Source organism: Numenius arquata, chromosome 8 (genome assembly GCF_964106895.1).
Source record: "Numenius arquata chromosome 8, bNumArq3.hap1.1, whole genome shotgun sequence".
Classification (NCBI taxonomy): Eukaryota; Metazoa; Chordata; class Aves; order Charadriiformes; family Scolopacidae; genus Numenius; species Numenius arquata.
The window spans coordinates 56239981-56257092 of NC_133583.1; the positions used below are offsets into that span (position 1 = coordinate 56239981).

The 17112-nt window shown below is 39.6% G+C and overlaps 1 protein-coding gene across 1 annotated transcript in view; it reads right to left on the reverse strand.

The window, feature by feature from the left end:
* Positions 1-17112, reverse strand: part of GLIS1 (GLIS family zinc finger 1) — a 204763-nt gene that overhangs the window by 89301 nt on the left and 98350 nt on the right. The window contains exon 4 of the mRNA XM_074152086.1: positions 13407-14508. Within this exon, the coding sequence (XP_074008187.1) occupies positions 13407-14508 (1102 nt within the window). The remainder of the gene's footprint in view (positions 1-13406; positions 14509-17112) is intronic.

Genomic DNA, 17112 nt, shown 5'->3' on the forward strand with positions numbered 1-17112 from the left:
GGGCAGTTTCAAAACCAGTTTTGTGTATAGTGTTAGTTTCTGTCAGCGTTGCTATAAACAATCGAAATTGAAAGTATTTGGGATGACTACAATACCCATTTCTTTCTCTTGCCATTCAGAGAAGTGTTCCAACACAGATTTTCCTAAAACAATTTACACGTATCAGAGCCTGGATCTGACAAGCTGAAATATTCAAAACGAGCTTAATCTACCTTCTAAATTTGCACTGCTGGTGTTACACAAAGATAGTCCTCTGTTGTCTGCCTGTAACCATTAGACAAATTCTTAATGGGGGTGCTTTCACATGCTAAAGGGAACAACTGATTTCAAAAGGGCTGGTGCAAATACTAAGAGCAAAGAGAGAGCTGGTGTGCTCTGCACTTCCTGATCAGCAAACGCCTTTGCAAGGAATCTCAATCCATGCCAAATGTAAAAGAGGAAGGCAGCATTATCATGCTTTTCATTATCTTCCTTTTCTGCCATGTCTACCACGCTCAACGATGCCAAAAAATTGACAAGCATAAGCCCAGGTACAGATTTTGCAGAGGAGATGTCTAGAAAGGAGCTAGCTTCTTTACCTCTCCCCAGGTTTTGCTTAGCATCCTCTGATTGTGGTCCCCTATCTGTGGAGCTCCCACATCCCCCTGTAGCTGTGCCCTGCACCCTTCCCCAACCAACCACAGGCCAGCGCCCGGAGCTTTGGGACACGGAGCAATGCACACCAAACAAGCCTGACCCAAAACTTGAATTTCACTGCCTGCATTTTGAGGAAGTTGGACCAGGAATCTGCAGGTGAAGCTGGTGTGTTCAACAGTCTTTATCTGCCCAATTGCACAGCAGAAATAAAATACCCATACGTCATGGCACAGTCATTTCTGGCACAATGGTCTATGCCGGTACATTAGCATTCACTGGAATCAATAGCAAAGCTTTCATTCATGGTGAGGAGAAACTTTTTGTTCTATAAAGGTCAAATCTGGTAAGGGCAAAACAAAACAAAAGGTATCTTTCTTGGCAAACTGACTGCTCCAGCCAGTGATCCCTGATTTCATACTTGCCAGTGTGCAAAGCAAGCATCCGTTTGTGAAACGGTCTGAGGACAGTGGGGCCCACATCTCAGGGGACGCTGAGCACCATCTCTCTGCATGATGACTATCCCCAGCAACGTTAGGAGGACAAAATATACAAATAATATCTTGAGAGTGCAGCCACCTGAAGGCTTAAACTGTACTCCTGTGCCTGTTAATGCAGTTCCTTCTCTTATGCCTAATGATGCAATCAATCTTCACAAAATGGCAGAAATGAGGAATAAGACAGTTTAAATTCAAAATTATTCTCTACAATATATTTTCCAGTTTTTCAGACGGTCTAGCTTATATTATTCACACAGTTGGGCATCTTCTATTTCCACTATGAAATTATTCCACTCTAAAATATACCTCATTTTTAGGAAACTTATATGGAAAGATTAACTTTAAATATCTCTTTGCTTGATTTTGCCTGATACCCCTTACTTATTCTCTATTCTCTTCTAAACAATCCCTCCCTCTCCTTGTTCTCCCCAGCCCTTGTTTAATTCCTTTAATCTTTCCTTAAAAGACCATCTCTCTGTCCCCTTAATCATTTTTTAATTTCCCATCCTTTAGGCGAGTGCCAAAGATGCTAAAATGAGAAATGGATGCTTGCCATAAAGGAACAGAACTCCTGTAACTCCAAAACAGTTGAAATCATGAGAACTTGCAGGCCATTACCCCATTATGTGAATGGTATTTTTACAGCACTAGAAATGAAGTAATGCAGCTACAAATATTCATGTTTTAAACGTGCTGTCATTCTAGTGGCCCAGCTACAAGTTGCTCAAGAAGTACTGATAGAAGGTTAGGGATATCACAGTCCACAGTTAATAACACTCATGCTTTGCAAAGGTTCCTTCCATTCTGATCCCTTCAACTTTGCTCAGTGTTAAAAAGTCTATCCTTTAAAAAGTCCTAAATTTGCTGCTTTTCAATATCCATCTGTGAGGAGAGACAATACAGAATCCTTCACCTGGCCTTTCCTGTGATGGTCACTGTGTCCCTCCAATACCTCTCCCTCTAAATTCAGCAAAGTCTCTCCACACCTGGAAGTATTTCTGAATGCCTCCTTTCCAAATCTGAATAAAAACAGTCAACGATCATCTGAGATAATTTTGGCATATCATTTCAGCCCAGAAGTAAGATATATTCGAGGGGAGGTTTGCCAATCTGAAGTGTAAAGCGTGCTATTTAGCAGCTACCTGGCTAAAAGACTTACACTGACCAAGCTCGTGTGCTCTGTGCATCCGATGCATATCTCTGGTTTCTGTGTGTTTGTTGTCATCTTTTCACTCCTTGGCCTTGAAGACGAAGCACAAGCTAAAAATGCTCAGTTAAGACCAAAGCATTGTAAACAGCGAACTCTCAGATCACCACGACCATGCACTTAAAAATGGCATTATGTTTGAGGATATGCAGGAAGATAAAAGCCTGTGAATAACTGTGATACTTTTAAATATTTTCACATAATCTGCTTTTTTCTGCTCTCCCCATGTCTTGTCTGAGGAGTCAATTTATTGCATGGAGGCAAGTGGGCAACGTGTCAAGCATTAGATGTGGTTTTGCTGAGAGCACCCCACACTGAGTCAGGTCTACTGCTGTTTTTCTGAGTGCAAGCAAGTATCAGAAGGTAGATCTCTTGCCAGATCCCTTCTCCCTGCAGTACTAGAATGTGTTTTCAGGCATCACGACTTGTGCCATTCCAGGAGTAGCCCCCTGGGCCTTGTCTGATGTGGAGACAGTGTGCTCAAGATCTACGGGGAACTGGGTTGAGACTGTATCTCTTTATAAGGGAAAGCAAAGCAATTCCTACAGCTGGCCAGTTTCTGCACAAAGGCAGACAAATGCAGCTGTACCCATTTTGAAATCAGGGGAAAAAAGAGCAGGATTTGTTTCACATGACTTTAAAAGATCCTGACTTACAAGTCATAGTGCTGATGATACACCTTTTTCAAAGGCACTGACATAAAAGTGTTCTGTGCCTCTGAGTGTACTGAAATCATTATTGTAAGGTGACACGATACCTGGGATCGCAGAGGCTGGGCTCAGTGACCCAGATGGCCCTGCCAGTTTTGCCTTGTGTTTGCCTTTTTGTAATACTCCATCTTCTTCACCCTCCCGCTGAAACAGAGTGAAATCATATCAACATGGACAGAGCAGATTAGCTTTACAAGGTTCCCACCGGTCTGACATTCATCAGCTTTCTAATCTAATAGTAACACAATACCCTTTACAAGTACACACTGAAGCAGCGTGCTCTCAGCCTGAGTCCAAGCGCTGTAGGTTAAATTGATACCCAGGTCCCGCATTCTACCAGCCGCTGATTGACTGTTATTTCTGACATTCCCAGGGCCTGGCAGCCCTCCATGCAAGGGTTAAAGGAAAGTTGTAAGCAACGGTTCTAAAACACTTGGAAGAATCTCCCTGAATCAAAACCATTTCATAAAAGGCTCTCTGCCAGGCAATAAAATATTTTTGATGGACTCTTATTTTATCATTACCCATGTAAGAAAAATGTATTGCAAGAATCCCAACACAATTCAGGGAAGTAATCATTTGCAGATTTAGTAGGCATTCTCAATTGGCAAAAATGAAAGATTTATTGTAGGGATGATGAAACAAAGAGCAGTTGTGCAAACTTTACTGAGCTGGATTATGAGAACATGCTTTTTCCATTTCCCACTTTTAAATGCCTTGGATGCAGTTTCAAAAGAAAGATCAAGATCAATTATTTAACACTGCAGCTCCACTGTACCTGAGTGTAGGATCTCTTCACACATATGTTATCTGTACACAACAATAAAAGGAGGAGATCGAGGGAAGACACTGCTATAGACAACAAAAGCAGACTTTGAAATGAAACTCATATTGTTCCTTGATTCCACAATCAGCTCAGGGATGTAAACAGAAAAGTCAGGCAATGACAAATGTCTGTGATGTACATGCACAGCTATTTGAAATGAAGCCCCTTTTGACTTACCCAAACAGAGAAAATACAGGTCACAGGGCACTGTATACTCTACAATAGCAACAGTTTCTTTGAAAGCCACAGTAGAGTTGAGCTGTCTTGCTTACCCTTACTCATGTGAATAATGCTCTGAAGCTGAAAGGACTGTCTGGTCAGCAAAGGTGCATCAAACCGACTTTAAGAAATAGGTGGAAGAGGAAACACTTTAGGAAAAAAGAGGTCTTTTTCTTGCCTTTTCTACCAGGCACTCAGTGTGTGACTTCTGGCACTTTGTGGCTGAGCCATTCTGGGCTCATGTACCCTGGTGTAAATTCAGGGTTTCTTTCCAATTACACCAGTATAAACAGGGACAGAAAGTAGCAGATTCATTTGCCTTAATTCAACTGTATCTGGAAGTTGGGCACAAGAAATGCCATAGGCAGGCAGAAGTTTGAAAGAGCTCTGAGATTCTCAGCAGAAGGAACCATTAGAGATGCAAAACAGCATTATGGATGTGTTACAATATTGGCCTCACTACCTCACTGTGATTATGCACCCTCACTGTGCACCAGTGAGATTTATTTCATTGTACTTGTGGGGAAATGGAGATCTAAGGTCAACATTTCCAGAAGCGCTCATGAAATTTCAGTAACTCAGTTACACACTGTCTGGTTTGAGAGACTTCAGAGGTGCCCTATTAGAGCAGGGCACCTCCAAAATAAAGTTATCCAAAAACCAGGGTCTGCTTTTGAAAATCTTGTTCAATGTGAGTTGTCAGATGCCAGAAGGTCAAGTTTTGATATATTTAGTTTAAATAGCACATTATGGTTTTACCAGGCCCACTGGACTACTTGCTAAACAAGCGAGTGAAGCTTTCAGAATCTGGCCCATTGTGAAGCCCAAGCTGATATAAACACCCCGTGTTGTGGAACGATGGCTTTTTATTTCTCATCTGATTGTTAAAGGCTAACTGTTGCTGGTTTGCCCCGAAGTAACAAACAAATGCATCACATTTAGAACTGAGATCCAACTGCATAAATGACTGTATAAAGTTTTTAATGTGCACTAAATTCCTCTTTCTCCCCTGAGACTATACTATACAGCCTCTGTGCTGCCTGCAAATGCAGATTAACATTTTTATTAAATGACATATGTTTCACTAATACAGAGTATTAAAAATGTATTGGCCTAATAAGAAACATTAATGAGTATATCGTTGGCACAGTTTTTAAACAATATTTAATTTTACTGCTTTTTAATTTGACCAAGCCTTCTGCCAGGTGATTGCAACTATTTTTCCTTCTTGAGGTTAATCGCTGTTCGGAAAGGCTAAATCACTGAGAGTTCAGAACAACTCCATGCCATTTTTAATAATCCCCACAGAACATGTCCATAGAAATAAAACAAAGCCAAGCACTTAACCTCAAGAACACAATCACAGAGACTTTGTTTAAAATTTTAGAACTTTCAAGCTCTCCACCTAAATTACAAGATTAATAATATTCAGGTGCAATATTTTTTTAAAATGAAATGTCAGGAGGAAAAAAAATCTTCTCTCACTGCTCCTAGATATTAGATAACTGTACACTGTCTTCAAATCACTGAATGCAACCTTCTTTCCCAGTTCTTCTGGAGAAAACCCACCCTGCCAAAATGATGCTGGGCCCTGCAGAATTACAGTTTTAGGACGCGACTGCTGGACACATCCTTGAGGTACTCTTGAGGTGTATTAAGACATTTCTAAGGAAGCAGGTAGTTCCCAATTATATTTACTGCTCTGTAAAACTTATGACTAGAATGGAGAACGTATCTGACTAGCTGAGGGTGTATCACTTCTTCTTTACTACTGTGCAGATTCATATAGTGAAACTGATGGACAACTCACTCCCAGACAGGATGCATAGTGAGAAAGAAATCTTGTCACACTTTTGCTACATGGGAAATGGTGAGCTACAGAAGTCCTGAAGAGTTATTGCAAATCCAGTGCTTAGAGGCTGGAAAGCCTTTCTCTTTTTGCATCTTCAGATGTGATTATTTGATAGAATTCATTGATCTGCATAGCAAAGAAAGTGATCTTGTGGTGCAGCTGGAATGAATTGGGAGTTAAGAGGCTGCTTGCAAGATATCTTCAAAAGGTGATGCCCCATGAGAGGTTTATAGGTCTGCGCTGAGACTGGGGTTTGAATAAATCTACATGTGGAGTATCATCCAGAGCCAGGCCACAGCAGAGCTGGAAATAATTCTGAGTGTCTTAAAATGAGAAAGAATCACTACTTACTGAGTTTTGTGGGACAAGAGGATAAAGATAAAAACACAGTATCGAGATGTCATTTTTGTGTGCAAACTGGGCGAAGGGAAAGGAAAGGAGCCTAGGAGAAATTTTCCAAAAAGACCTGGGAGACATGCCTAGAAGTTTGTCTGGCGGCCAGACATGGTAGGTCACAACTAATAAATTTCACTTTTCTCAGCTGGGCATACTTTAGCCTATATTATTTGACAAAGAACATGAATGACTGCTCTGCGTGGAGGAGTTCTGATACAACTACCTCTTCCATGTGCCACAATGGTGCCAAGCAGCACAGTCACTGTGGAGAACCATTTCTAATACAAAAACGTTCCCTTCCTTTAAGATGTTCCCTGTCAATCAGACCATTGTCAGGTATTTTTGAAAAGCTCAGAGTGTATAGGATGTTGACAAATATCTGCTGCTTTGTAGGAAAGTGGATCATTTTCCTTCTACTCAAAGCATGTCACAGTTGGAATTGTGGTAAAAAAATATGTATTTCAGTAGCCAAATCAAAACACTTAAGAATGAAGAGAAGAGAAATCAGTCCAGGATGAACTGAAATATAATTGTTTGGGGCACTGCGCTAACAAAATAAAAACACTGAATAAATCAAATGGGGAGAGCTTTTAAGCAACCAAAAAAAAAGCATCTTTGTTTAACACTTATTCATTCTGAAATGGAAAGTAAAAAAAGATGGGTGAAGATACAGAAACATCTCATTATTTCCAAAACAGTACATTGTTTAGAAAATGTCAATACTTACAAAAACTTCCAGTCCTGTTCCCTGTCCCCCCATCATTTTTTTTCCAAATTGAAGGTGACCCAGATTCACTAATGGTTTTCTTCTCCAAGCTCTGTTTTACAATGATACTGGTTTAAAAAAAACTGGCATGGAATACCTGGTAAAATGTCTAATGTGGAAATGAGTATCCACCCTTGTGTCACAAGGCTATCTGCTCCCTAAACCACTATTTGCTTAGTCCTATCACCTTACCTTCAGTAGATACTAAGTATTATTAGTGAAAATTATCCAACACTATGAGAAGTGTAATACTGGTAATTAACTACATTATATCCTATGGCAGTGAGTTTCATAGGGTGAGTACCCACTACGTTGTGGTGATATTACTGTTACTATCCCACTTTGTTTCATACTTAAAAGACTGAATGAACAGCAATATCTACACACAGTGACCAGCTCTGTATAAATATGCCAGGAGAACTTCAGGATAATTATGTTTTAACCATGTCCCAAATTAATAATTTATTGAGTCAAATGAAATAAAACCTGGTGGAATTAAATGCTCTTGTAGGATGAAAAACTATGTATTTGAAAGCCCCCTCCATGGAAGCTCCTCTAACTACCATATTCCATTTATCAGAGCTCTTCAATGCCCTGTATAACATTTTTAAGGCACACAACTGAACTTGAAAACCATTCTGGTTGCTGGCAGCAACAGTTGGAATTTATTTCATTTGTATTTATTTAGATTTATGCGAACAAAAAACCCTGAGAGTATGCCAGCCAGACCTAACCCATACCAAACTGCTGGAAAATAACAAAAAATGCAGCCAGCCTTGCTTGGTCAGAGCAGAATTCCATCTGGCCCAGTGTCCTACATCTTTTTCTATCAACCTGATAAAGCCAATGCACCTCACAGAATGTCCTGAAGGTCAGCAATCCCAGGATCGAATTGGGAAACTGATAATCCCTCAGGGAAAACCCCAACAGCTACTCCCTCTGCAGCCCGGCTCAAGAAGGCTGGTCTCAAGCCCCTAAAGGCACCATACCGTTGTGCTGTACCATTGCACCAAGAACTGCCGTCCTGCTAAGAATTTCTGTTCTATTGCCCTGAAACATGGGACAATCCCACCCACAGCAGAATCTGGGCCATAATTTCTACATCTTTCGCTCTGCAAGATCTGCTCCTGTGAACATACAAGAGTTCAAATTCACCGACTGCCATCAGACAAGAGCTGACATGATGCCAAGCCTAAAGCCATTTGCCAGCCTGCCCTCCAATCCTAGGGCATGCTTCAACCCATTTGTACTGTCGTGTAATCTGTAGTGGTTTTTGTAAACAAACAAACATTGTATTTTCATAAAACCACTGAATTGCTGTCTGTTCCTCTGATCAGAGTGTTTTTAATGCTGCAGTTCCTTGACAGTATCGGGAAATGCCATCAGAGACCTAATAAAAAGAGAGATCTCTGGTGAGGCAGCTTTGATAGAATGGATGTTTCCTACTATTGACTTCAAAGGAAAGAAAGTGAGGCTAATATTATTGTTGTTTTTTTTAAGCACTCCTTTGGCATCAGCGCATGACACCCTCCACTCCAAAAGCTGAAAATATTTTCCAGACTTCCACAGCATTCCCTCGAGTCAGGCATGGAAACTTATTGTTTCGGTGAAGGAACTCAAAAGCACATAAGCTGGTGCATGCAGACCTATTTTCCCTGCAGATGCAGGATTGCCCCTTAGACTCATCTGTAGATGTAGCCTGTAGAGATCTCATTACTCACCATCTATTGCTAGACACATGCTCCCCTCTGACCGCAGACAGCATAATACTTGCTATCTACTGGGAACATGAGATTCCGCATTGGTTTCCGTAGCAGCAGAAGCAATAATACTAATCTGCTCAACAGGCCCCTTTCTCCTGTGATCGTAATAACCAGGTTGCCGCCCATGAAGTGTTACAAATGTAGCCGAGCCTTCTGATGAAATTTTTCACAGGTTTATGACACGTCAAACCACCTGCGTCAGAGATGTACAGTAAAACTAACAGGAAGTTCAACCAGACTGCTATCTTTTGGGTAATCTGAACAAAAATCTGTTTCATAGGTAAATTGCAAATGGTTAGTTTGTGCGATGTAGTGATTTGAACACAAGATCTGCACTGGAATGCTGGCATTGCCTAAAGATGCCTTTAGGCAAGTTACTTATCATCTCTATGTCTCAATTTCCCCATGTTTAATGCAGTACCTATAATGTCTCACCCTTAGGGATTCAAAAGAACTGACTACAAACAGCACAGGTGCTGAATTTCAATGCATACAGCACAGCACCCGAAGACACTATCAAGACTATTCCCAAACTGAGTATGTTGCACATACACAAGAAAAAAAAAAATCTGCTTCAAAGTCTTAACTATCCAGGCAAGAACACGATGTGACAGGTCTAGAACACACTCAGGAGGAGTTTGTTTCTTTGAAATACATGAGCTAGAAACATTAACAACAGCTATTATCACTGTCCAGCTCCTCTCATGGATATCACATACGTTATGATACCTCATTTCTATAAACACTAGTTGCATATGTAGAAATTATGTAAGGATAAATATATTTACCTTAATCATGTCTGTAGAGGTCTGCAACATAGGTTCCCTGAGCACATATGCATGCAGTGATGGGAACTTAATTTTCTACTCTTTGTGAAGCCACAAGAGTGCAAGAGGGTAAACTAATAAGCCAAGTATGGGTTTGTCCAAATCAAACAATTCTAGACAACTAAACGAGCAGCATTATATTTACATTTGCAAGCAGAGGCTTAAACTGAGGATGCAATATCTGGAGATCAGCAGGGTTCTACCCACCAAAGTATTGGAAGAATTGAAAGACAGCAAAAGATGCAGCTATGAGAAACTTTTTGTAAAAAAATAAAAACCATTTAAGCTTACTAATTTTTGCTGTCTCAGACAATCAAAATTCCAATTGTCTGGGACATCAAATCTAAAAAAGCATGAAATTAATCTTTAGAAGTTAAAGTCTTAAAGGCATTGCATCATTATTTTTGTTGGATATATTTTTGATTATAATGCAGATGAACCCCAAATTTAATAAAACTAAAATAACATGAGTTAAGTATGAAACATAACAGGATATTGCAAAGAGATTAGGTAGTTTCCTTTAGACTACTTGCAGAGCCCAAGGAAAAACCAAACCGAGGGACACAATGACGAGAAGGCACCGCTTAATTAGAATATTTAACAGAATATGAAAACAGAATACTCATAGTACACAGCGAGCAGAATATGGACCCGAAAGATCAGTAGTTCTCTACACCAGATACTGTTTTGCCTGTCGACTGTCTGTAGTAAAGAAAGAAGCAGACTTGCTAAATTTAAACCAGCTGTAACGATGAGAGTGTTACAGTTGGACTGAAGGAAGCTTACCTCATGAAAGTATTGTGGAAACTGCTGTTGGAAAGATAACAAAAGGATTAACTGCAGTTTTAGTGAACCATTTACTTTTCAATCAAAATGTCTCATGTATTTCCTGTTCTCAAGTAGCTTGAATTCCAAAATTCCTTTGTCTATTACAGTACATAGTAGCAAAGCCTGTCATAAGAAATTAATAATTTTACATGGAAAAGTACTTTTATGTATGAGGGCGGGGTGCTGCTCACTGTTAGCTTCTCCTGAGCAGTTCAATACCTAGTCAGCCAGTAATCTTACAGAGAGGAACAAAATCAAGGGCTTAAAAAGAAAGTACAATGGGTAATTGTGAACAGCGAAAGAAAATCTCCACTACAAATACCAAGAGATGTAAAGTTACTTTAACAGGGCTACAGCAAAAATGAAACAAAATCTCAGACCTCTATAGACGGAGAATGAATTGCCTTCTTAATTTGCAGGAATAACAGCACAATTATTACCACATCAAAAGAAAAGCCATCATTTAAAATGACATGACATCACTGCACAATGAAACACTGCACAGCAACCCCTGTTTAAAGAGGAATGGAATTCACTGGGCAAATAATCCCCACTTGATATTAATAACTTCAAGGAGCCGTGTTGCAGCTTTGGATCTTGTCCCTGCTAGATCAAGGTCTTTCCAGGGTACAAAACAAAATTTGCAAAGATGACATATTTTTCATGCTCACTTGGATCCAGCTTTACTCCACACAGGATTCCAGGTTTTAACATTTAATACATGGATACCTCTGCTGACAGTGGAAGGCTCTTATTCTGGGAATAGAAGAGTTAACTGCAAGTTGTGCAATGTAAAGCTCCTAATTCTGATTGGGCCATTCCATGTATGGGAACAACCACAATATCTGCTCAAATAAAACAGATCTTTATGTACTTACATGCCAAGGCTATATACATGTGCCATGAAGGCTGTCTGCAATATCAGATGCAAACCTATTAATGATGTTAAACCTTGAGATGTTATCAAAAGCCAGTTCTTTAATGCAGGTGAACATAATTGCAAGTAGGAAATTTTTAGCTTTTGCTAAGATATTACATGATTTAACGTCTCTGGTTTATCCAGTTTCCTGTAGGAATGGGAACGTAACATTAGAAATCTGCTCTACAATACCTGTAAAATACACATTTTGCAGAAAAAGACAAAAATTCCCTCACCCATGGAGTCTACCGAATCTTTCAGCATCATAGTAAAGCTAATCAAGGCTTCATGTTTTAAGCATTTCTTTTAAAAAGTGTGAGATAAAAGTGGGAAGACGACTGATGTAATTGCAGGTAATAAAACCACTAAAAACAAAAAGTAGGCTAAAATAAAATCTGTAAGTATGCTTTCACAGCTTACTTATACTTTTGTTTGGAGAGAAGCAATTACCTTGCATTATCCTTTGATGATTTATGACCAAATAAAAGATATGCATAGGAAGTTAAACTCCTTTGTACTTCTACAAATTGTGATTGAGCTACTTCTGGAAAAGAGCAAAGCAGTTCTTTCTCTCAAAGGAAAAAGAAACAGGTAAGTCTTAGAGCGTTTCCATTTTATCTTGGACAACTTGATGGTGTTGTCTAAATATCTGCATTGTTTCCAGTATTATTTTAGGGAATACCCACTGGACAGTGCAGACATTAAGGTAATATATTTCATTTATCCAATGGAAGTAAAAAGATAATCAGGATGACCACTCACAGAGAAAATTTTTCTCTGTATAACATTTTGAATACAGTTGTTTTCTTCTTTCTCCCTTCCACAACCATTGTAGGCCAGCAAGCTTTTTCTTGAACAAATGAAAAAAAGTAAGCAAGCTTTTTATATAAACATTCTTTCCTATTCCTCCATAGAATGCTACAGCTTGCCATGGAAAAGTTTGTCGTGATCTAACTTCCTTACAAGCATTTTCCATTATATCATTCTCTGATCAAAACAATAAAATAGATATATAGTCAGAAATTCTGCCTATCAAGAACCACAACCTGCACCCACAACCATTCCCTTTGTTTGTACTTATTTGTGTGTGTATGCATGTGCATGCGTGCACATGCGTGCACATGTGGGTGTTACAAATAAGACTTTCCAAATTTCATGGCCCAATTTGGAAGCTTATGTCAAACTTGTTTTGCTTCATCTGTTTCAGTCAGGGTCTTATATCATTGTTGTTTCAAACATGTGGAAAGCTTAATGGAAGTCATTAACTTTTATTTTAGTTTGGCCATATTGTCATCATGGTGGGCAGATGCAGAGATGGTGTTATTCCCAAGATCCTCTTTTTGGAACACTGATGTTGTTTACATCTTCTTGATCAGAAGAGAACAATGGTTTTTACTTATTTTTAAAGCTCTGTTTTGCAAATTAAAAAATCCCCTAACAACCTTTGAAAATGTAATTAAAGATACTCCTTTTATTCTTTTAACTGTTTAAAAACCTTAACAAATTTATTTTTCTTTTCTAAACTACCATTTGAAACTTTTGCACTCGCAACTCTATGGCTTATTGTTCAGCTGAAGGAATGAAAAGAATTTCATTAGATGTGTTTTATGTTTCTTGATTAAAAATGTCACCCGAGGCTCAGGGACTTGTTTTACGTTAAATGACTGCTGTGTGCTTTGATCATCACTTTATTAATGCTTTAATGAATATTAAAAAAAATAAAGCACTGTATTAAAAGTTAAGCTCTCATATAAGGAAATTGAATCCTTTTTCCAAGAACTACAGTATTTCTTACTCAAACATTTCCTTCTAGATTAAGGTTTTCTCTGATTCCCCTTTAGCCCGCTGCAGACTAAGTTACAGGAAAGCACAACAATTATATTGGAATAAGATTGAAAAGAGGGCAAGAAAGAGAGCAGAGTAGTATGTTTCTATTCAAACAAATATATTCCAGACTTACCATGCACTTGTTTGGTTTTTCTCCAGAATGAACCCTCATATGAATCAGCAGTTTGTAACGAGCATTGAAGGGTTTATATCGGCGGACACAGCCTGCCCAAAAGCAAGTGAAGTCCTCTCCTTTCCGCTGGTCAATGTGAGTCTTTTCTATGTGTCTGACCAGTTCGTCTTGTTGGTCGTAAGTGGCACTGCAGTCAATCCACCGACAGACCTGTTTGCCATTGCCGAGCTCCTGTTCATCCCCGTCGCTGGGCTGAAGGGACTTCGGAGACATCGAGGCGTGTAAGTGAGGCAGTGTCCCTTGAGTTTGGCTTAGTTGCTGGTGTAGATGGTAAGGGGGAGGCAGCCCCTGATGATGTCGAAAAAGATCAGCAGTGGAGGAATAATCATCAGCTGGCTCTTGTTTTAAGAAACTCACCTTCTGGGTGCTGTGTGAGGTGTTTTGATGAGGAATGCTAGTACCATTCATCATAAGGCTAAGGCTTCCATTCTCCTCGACTTGCTGCATTTGTATCTGCTCACAGTCACCTCTGTCACATTCAGCAGAAATAGGTACAAGACATGCTGGAGGGGAGGGAATACTGCAAGGGTTTCCAGGCTGAGAGCAAGACTGGGGCCGAGAGGATTTTTGAGGACTGTGATGACTGATCTCCACAGGATGAGAGGAAATGCCAGCTGAATTAGTTCGCAGTCCATTCACACAGGTGACCAGTGACGTCTGTGATGTGCGGATGATAGCTGTAATATCAATTCCTTCAGCTGAAGACGGCACAACAGAGATGCATCTCTTCTTCAGGTTGCTTGTTTGTAGCCTGGCCGAGTGCTGAGGGGTGCCAAGTGACAAAGGACCCAGGGAGGAGCTATGTTCATTATTAAACAAGTAGGATGAAAGTGAGTTTGTAAAGCTATTATTCATTAGGTCTATTTCAGGATGCAGACTACCGGAGGCTCTCAGCTCCATCCCCTCCGTAATCCTCCTATGTGTGGAAGCCTCAGACAGAACCTTATAATCGCTCGGGCATTCTTGTTTAATGTGCTGAGCCGGGTGACTTCCATTCAGGCATGGAGCAGCAGAATCTACTGAGTCTTGAAACCTGGGAGACCTGCAATACAGTTTTCATTAAGCATCACTAACTACCACAGGATTTATGATTTTTGTACAAGACACAACACTTGTTAAGCCCTGGAGAATGGAAGCACTTCCTCCCTGCTGAATGTAGCCTGTCTAATGCAGCAATTACACCAAAAAAATCTGCAATGCTTCTTCTACAACCCTTGTAAAGGCAGCATCGTTTTACACAGGATTAATTTTACACCCTGAGTTACGCATAGAACAGACAATCTCCCCTCCACTGCTACGGCCAGTTCATCAATCACAATCTAGGTTTTCAATGCATAATAAATCGGGCAAAACAATAGCTGAGAATGAAGTTTGAGAGCTTTGGGCATTTTTGAATAATTCAAATATCAGCATTTTCCTCAGAGCACACTGGGAAAATGCCTTGCTATTCTTATTCACACAAATCAAATAAGGCTAGCTGAGCTTTGCTTACATGTCAGAGAGATGCCTTCCTTTGCTAAATTAAAAAGGGAACAAGATCAGTGCGGAAAAAAGGAATACAAAAATACGAACAGAGGTCTGGAGTCGATGGGAGATCAGCTGAGTATTTACTTCTGAAGTCTACAAAAGATAACTAAGAAAAGTTCACAACTGGTAGATTTAAACTGGCAGTCTATGTATTCCCATTTCCATTTTTCCAATTAAAGTCTACATGGGTATGCAAATCAAAAGAAGATTGTTCTGCAGAAGTGATTTTTAATCTTTTTTGATGTGTGCTGAATCCAACCACTCAGGAAGCAGAACCTTGAGGAACCCCACACAGACATTTCAGAAAAGCACCGCATTTAGGAAATGTTTCCTCCTAACATTTTCTTTCAAGCAGTTAGCAATTGTTTTCTGCCTTAAAATAAAACACACTATCTCAGCTATAAACATTTACTGTGGATGATCCAACTATGTTTTTTCTTAGGACCAGCGGGTGTTCCTTCCATATCCCCAAAGCATGGTAGGGTTTAACCTATGGCTCCATCATGCAGTAATGTGCCAGACCGAGAAGAGGAAACAGTACATCTGTGTGCAGGGAAGCTGTACCTGAACTAATAAACCCTCCAGAGAGGTGCTCCATGGCTCTTACACTGACACGTTCCACTTAAATGAATTTTATGCTTTTTTGGTGCTAGCACCACAAAGGCTGAAGAAAACCTGGCCGTTTGGCAACTTGTGTGTGAGACCACAACTAAGACAGATCTGACACATTTTAAAGCATGAAACCCATATGCATAAGGTATTTTGGACATATACATACATTAAACTGTGAAGCTGCTGAATAAACTGCAATTATTTTATGACTTAGATGATTTTATCACTACTATTTCTATTATCCACCACTAACACTAAGATGGGAAGCTGGGACAACATCTAACACATCATTGGTAACAGCTCTCAAAGAACTACCAATTAGGAAAAAGCAAAACAACAACAAAAAGCTTCAAAAAGACTTCCTTCCCATGAAATTAAGGTTGTCAAAAAATTACACCTGTCTAAGGCACATAACTGTCAACACTGCATTCTCTAGTGACAGGTTTCTAAGATCCAACAGTTTGCAGCCAGTAGGGCTTGATATAAAAAACCCCAAACATTTAAGGTCATGAGAGAACTGAAATTCTCCACCATTCATTGCTACAGAACAATCAGATCTTGCATTTGCCACCAGAAGTTTAAAAAGACTACATTTAAAAATTTTAGAGGTTTCCATAATCCATTAGTTATAATTCCTCCCTTTAGGTTTCCACAGTTGGTCTCAGGGTAAACTTAAAGCACCTGGTTTTGCAGATGGTAAATTTAAAAAAAAAAACCAAACCCCCAAACCAACAAAGCAAACAGTATTCATACATTATTTTTTAACATTTACAGAACCATATGTCTGTAAAATATGTGGCATAGGCATACCTAGAAACATTTTATTGCATGTATTTGGGAAACACTGCCCTGCTTGCTTCTAGTTTTGTTGCTCAGTAGAAAGTGTGCTGTTCTACATTCATTCTGAGAAAGGTTTTACAGCATACCATGCCAGGCACAATATTTCCTATTACTTAGTTTCTTTCGTATGAGAAGTCTTCTAAACAATTCCGTTTGTATCATAGTTCAGTGGTCCCAAAGCCTCAGGGTAAAGTAAACACAACACATTTCTTACATCATATAAAGCTAACCCAAGCTTACGTTTCAGCCTGTGATAATTGGTGTCATATTATTAAGCTTTATGTAAAGCTCCTAACTTGCCAAAAATCCATGTGAGGAGTTTAAGCTGGAGTCAATGCAGAGTTACCTGCAGTATGGATACAAACATCCCTGTCCTGAGAAACAACAGGTTCCCCAAACTTCCAGCAACATCTATCTTTATTTCCAGCACAAGATCGTACTTGGAGTCAGAACTGTATTGCTGTGATGCTGCAGTGCAGAACATGAGACACACAAAAGAGGAGAATTTTGAACCAAAAAGCAAGGTCGGAATACATTATTTCAAAAGCAAATGAGATGGAGGCAGTGAATTCACGCTTCCCATTGCCACGGCTGTGTCTTATCCACGCTCTGCCTACATAGTGATAAGCCCAGGCTGCTTGTACAGATCAGAAGCAAGTCTTTTCTG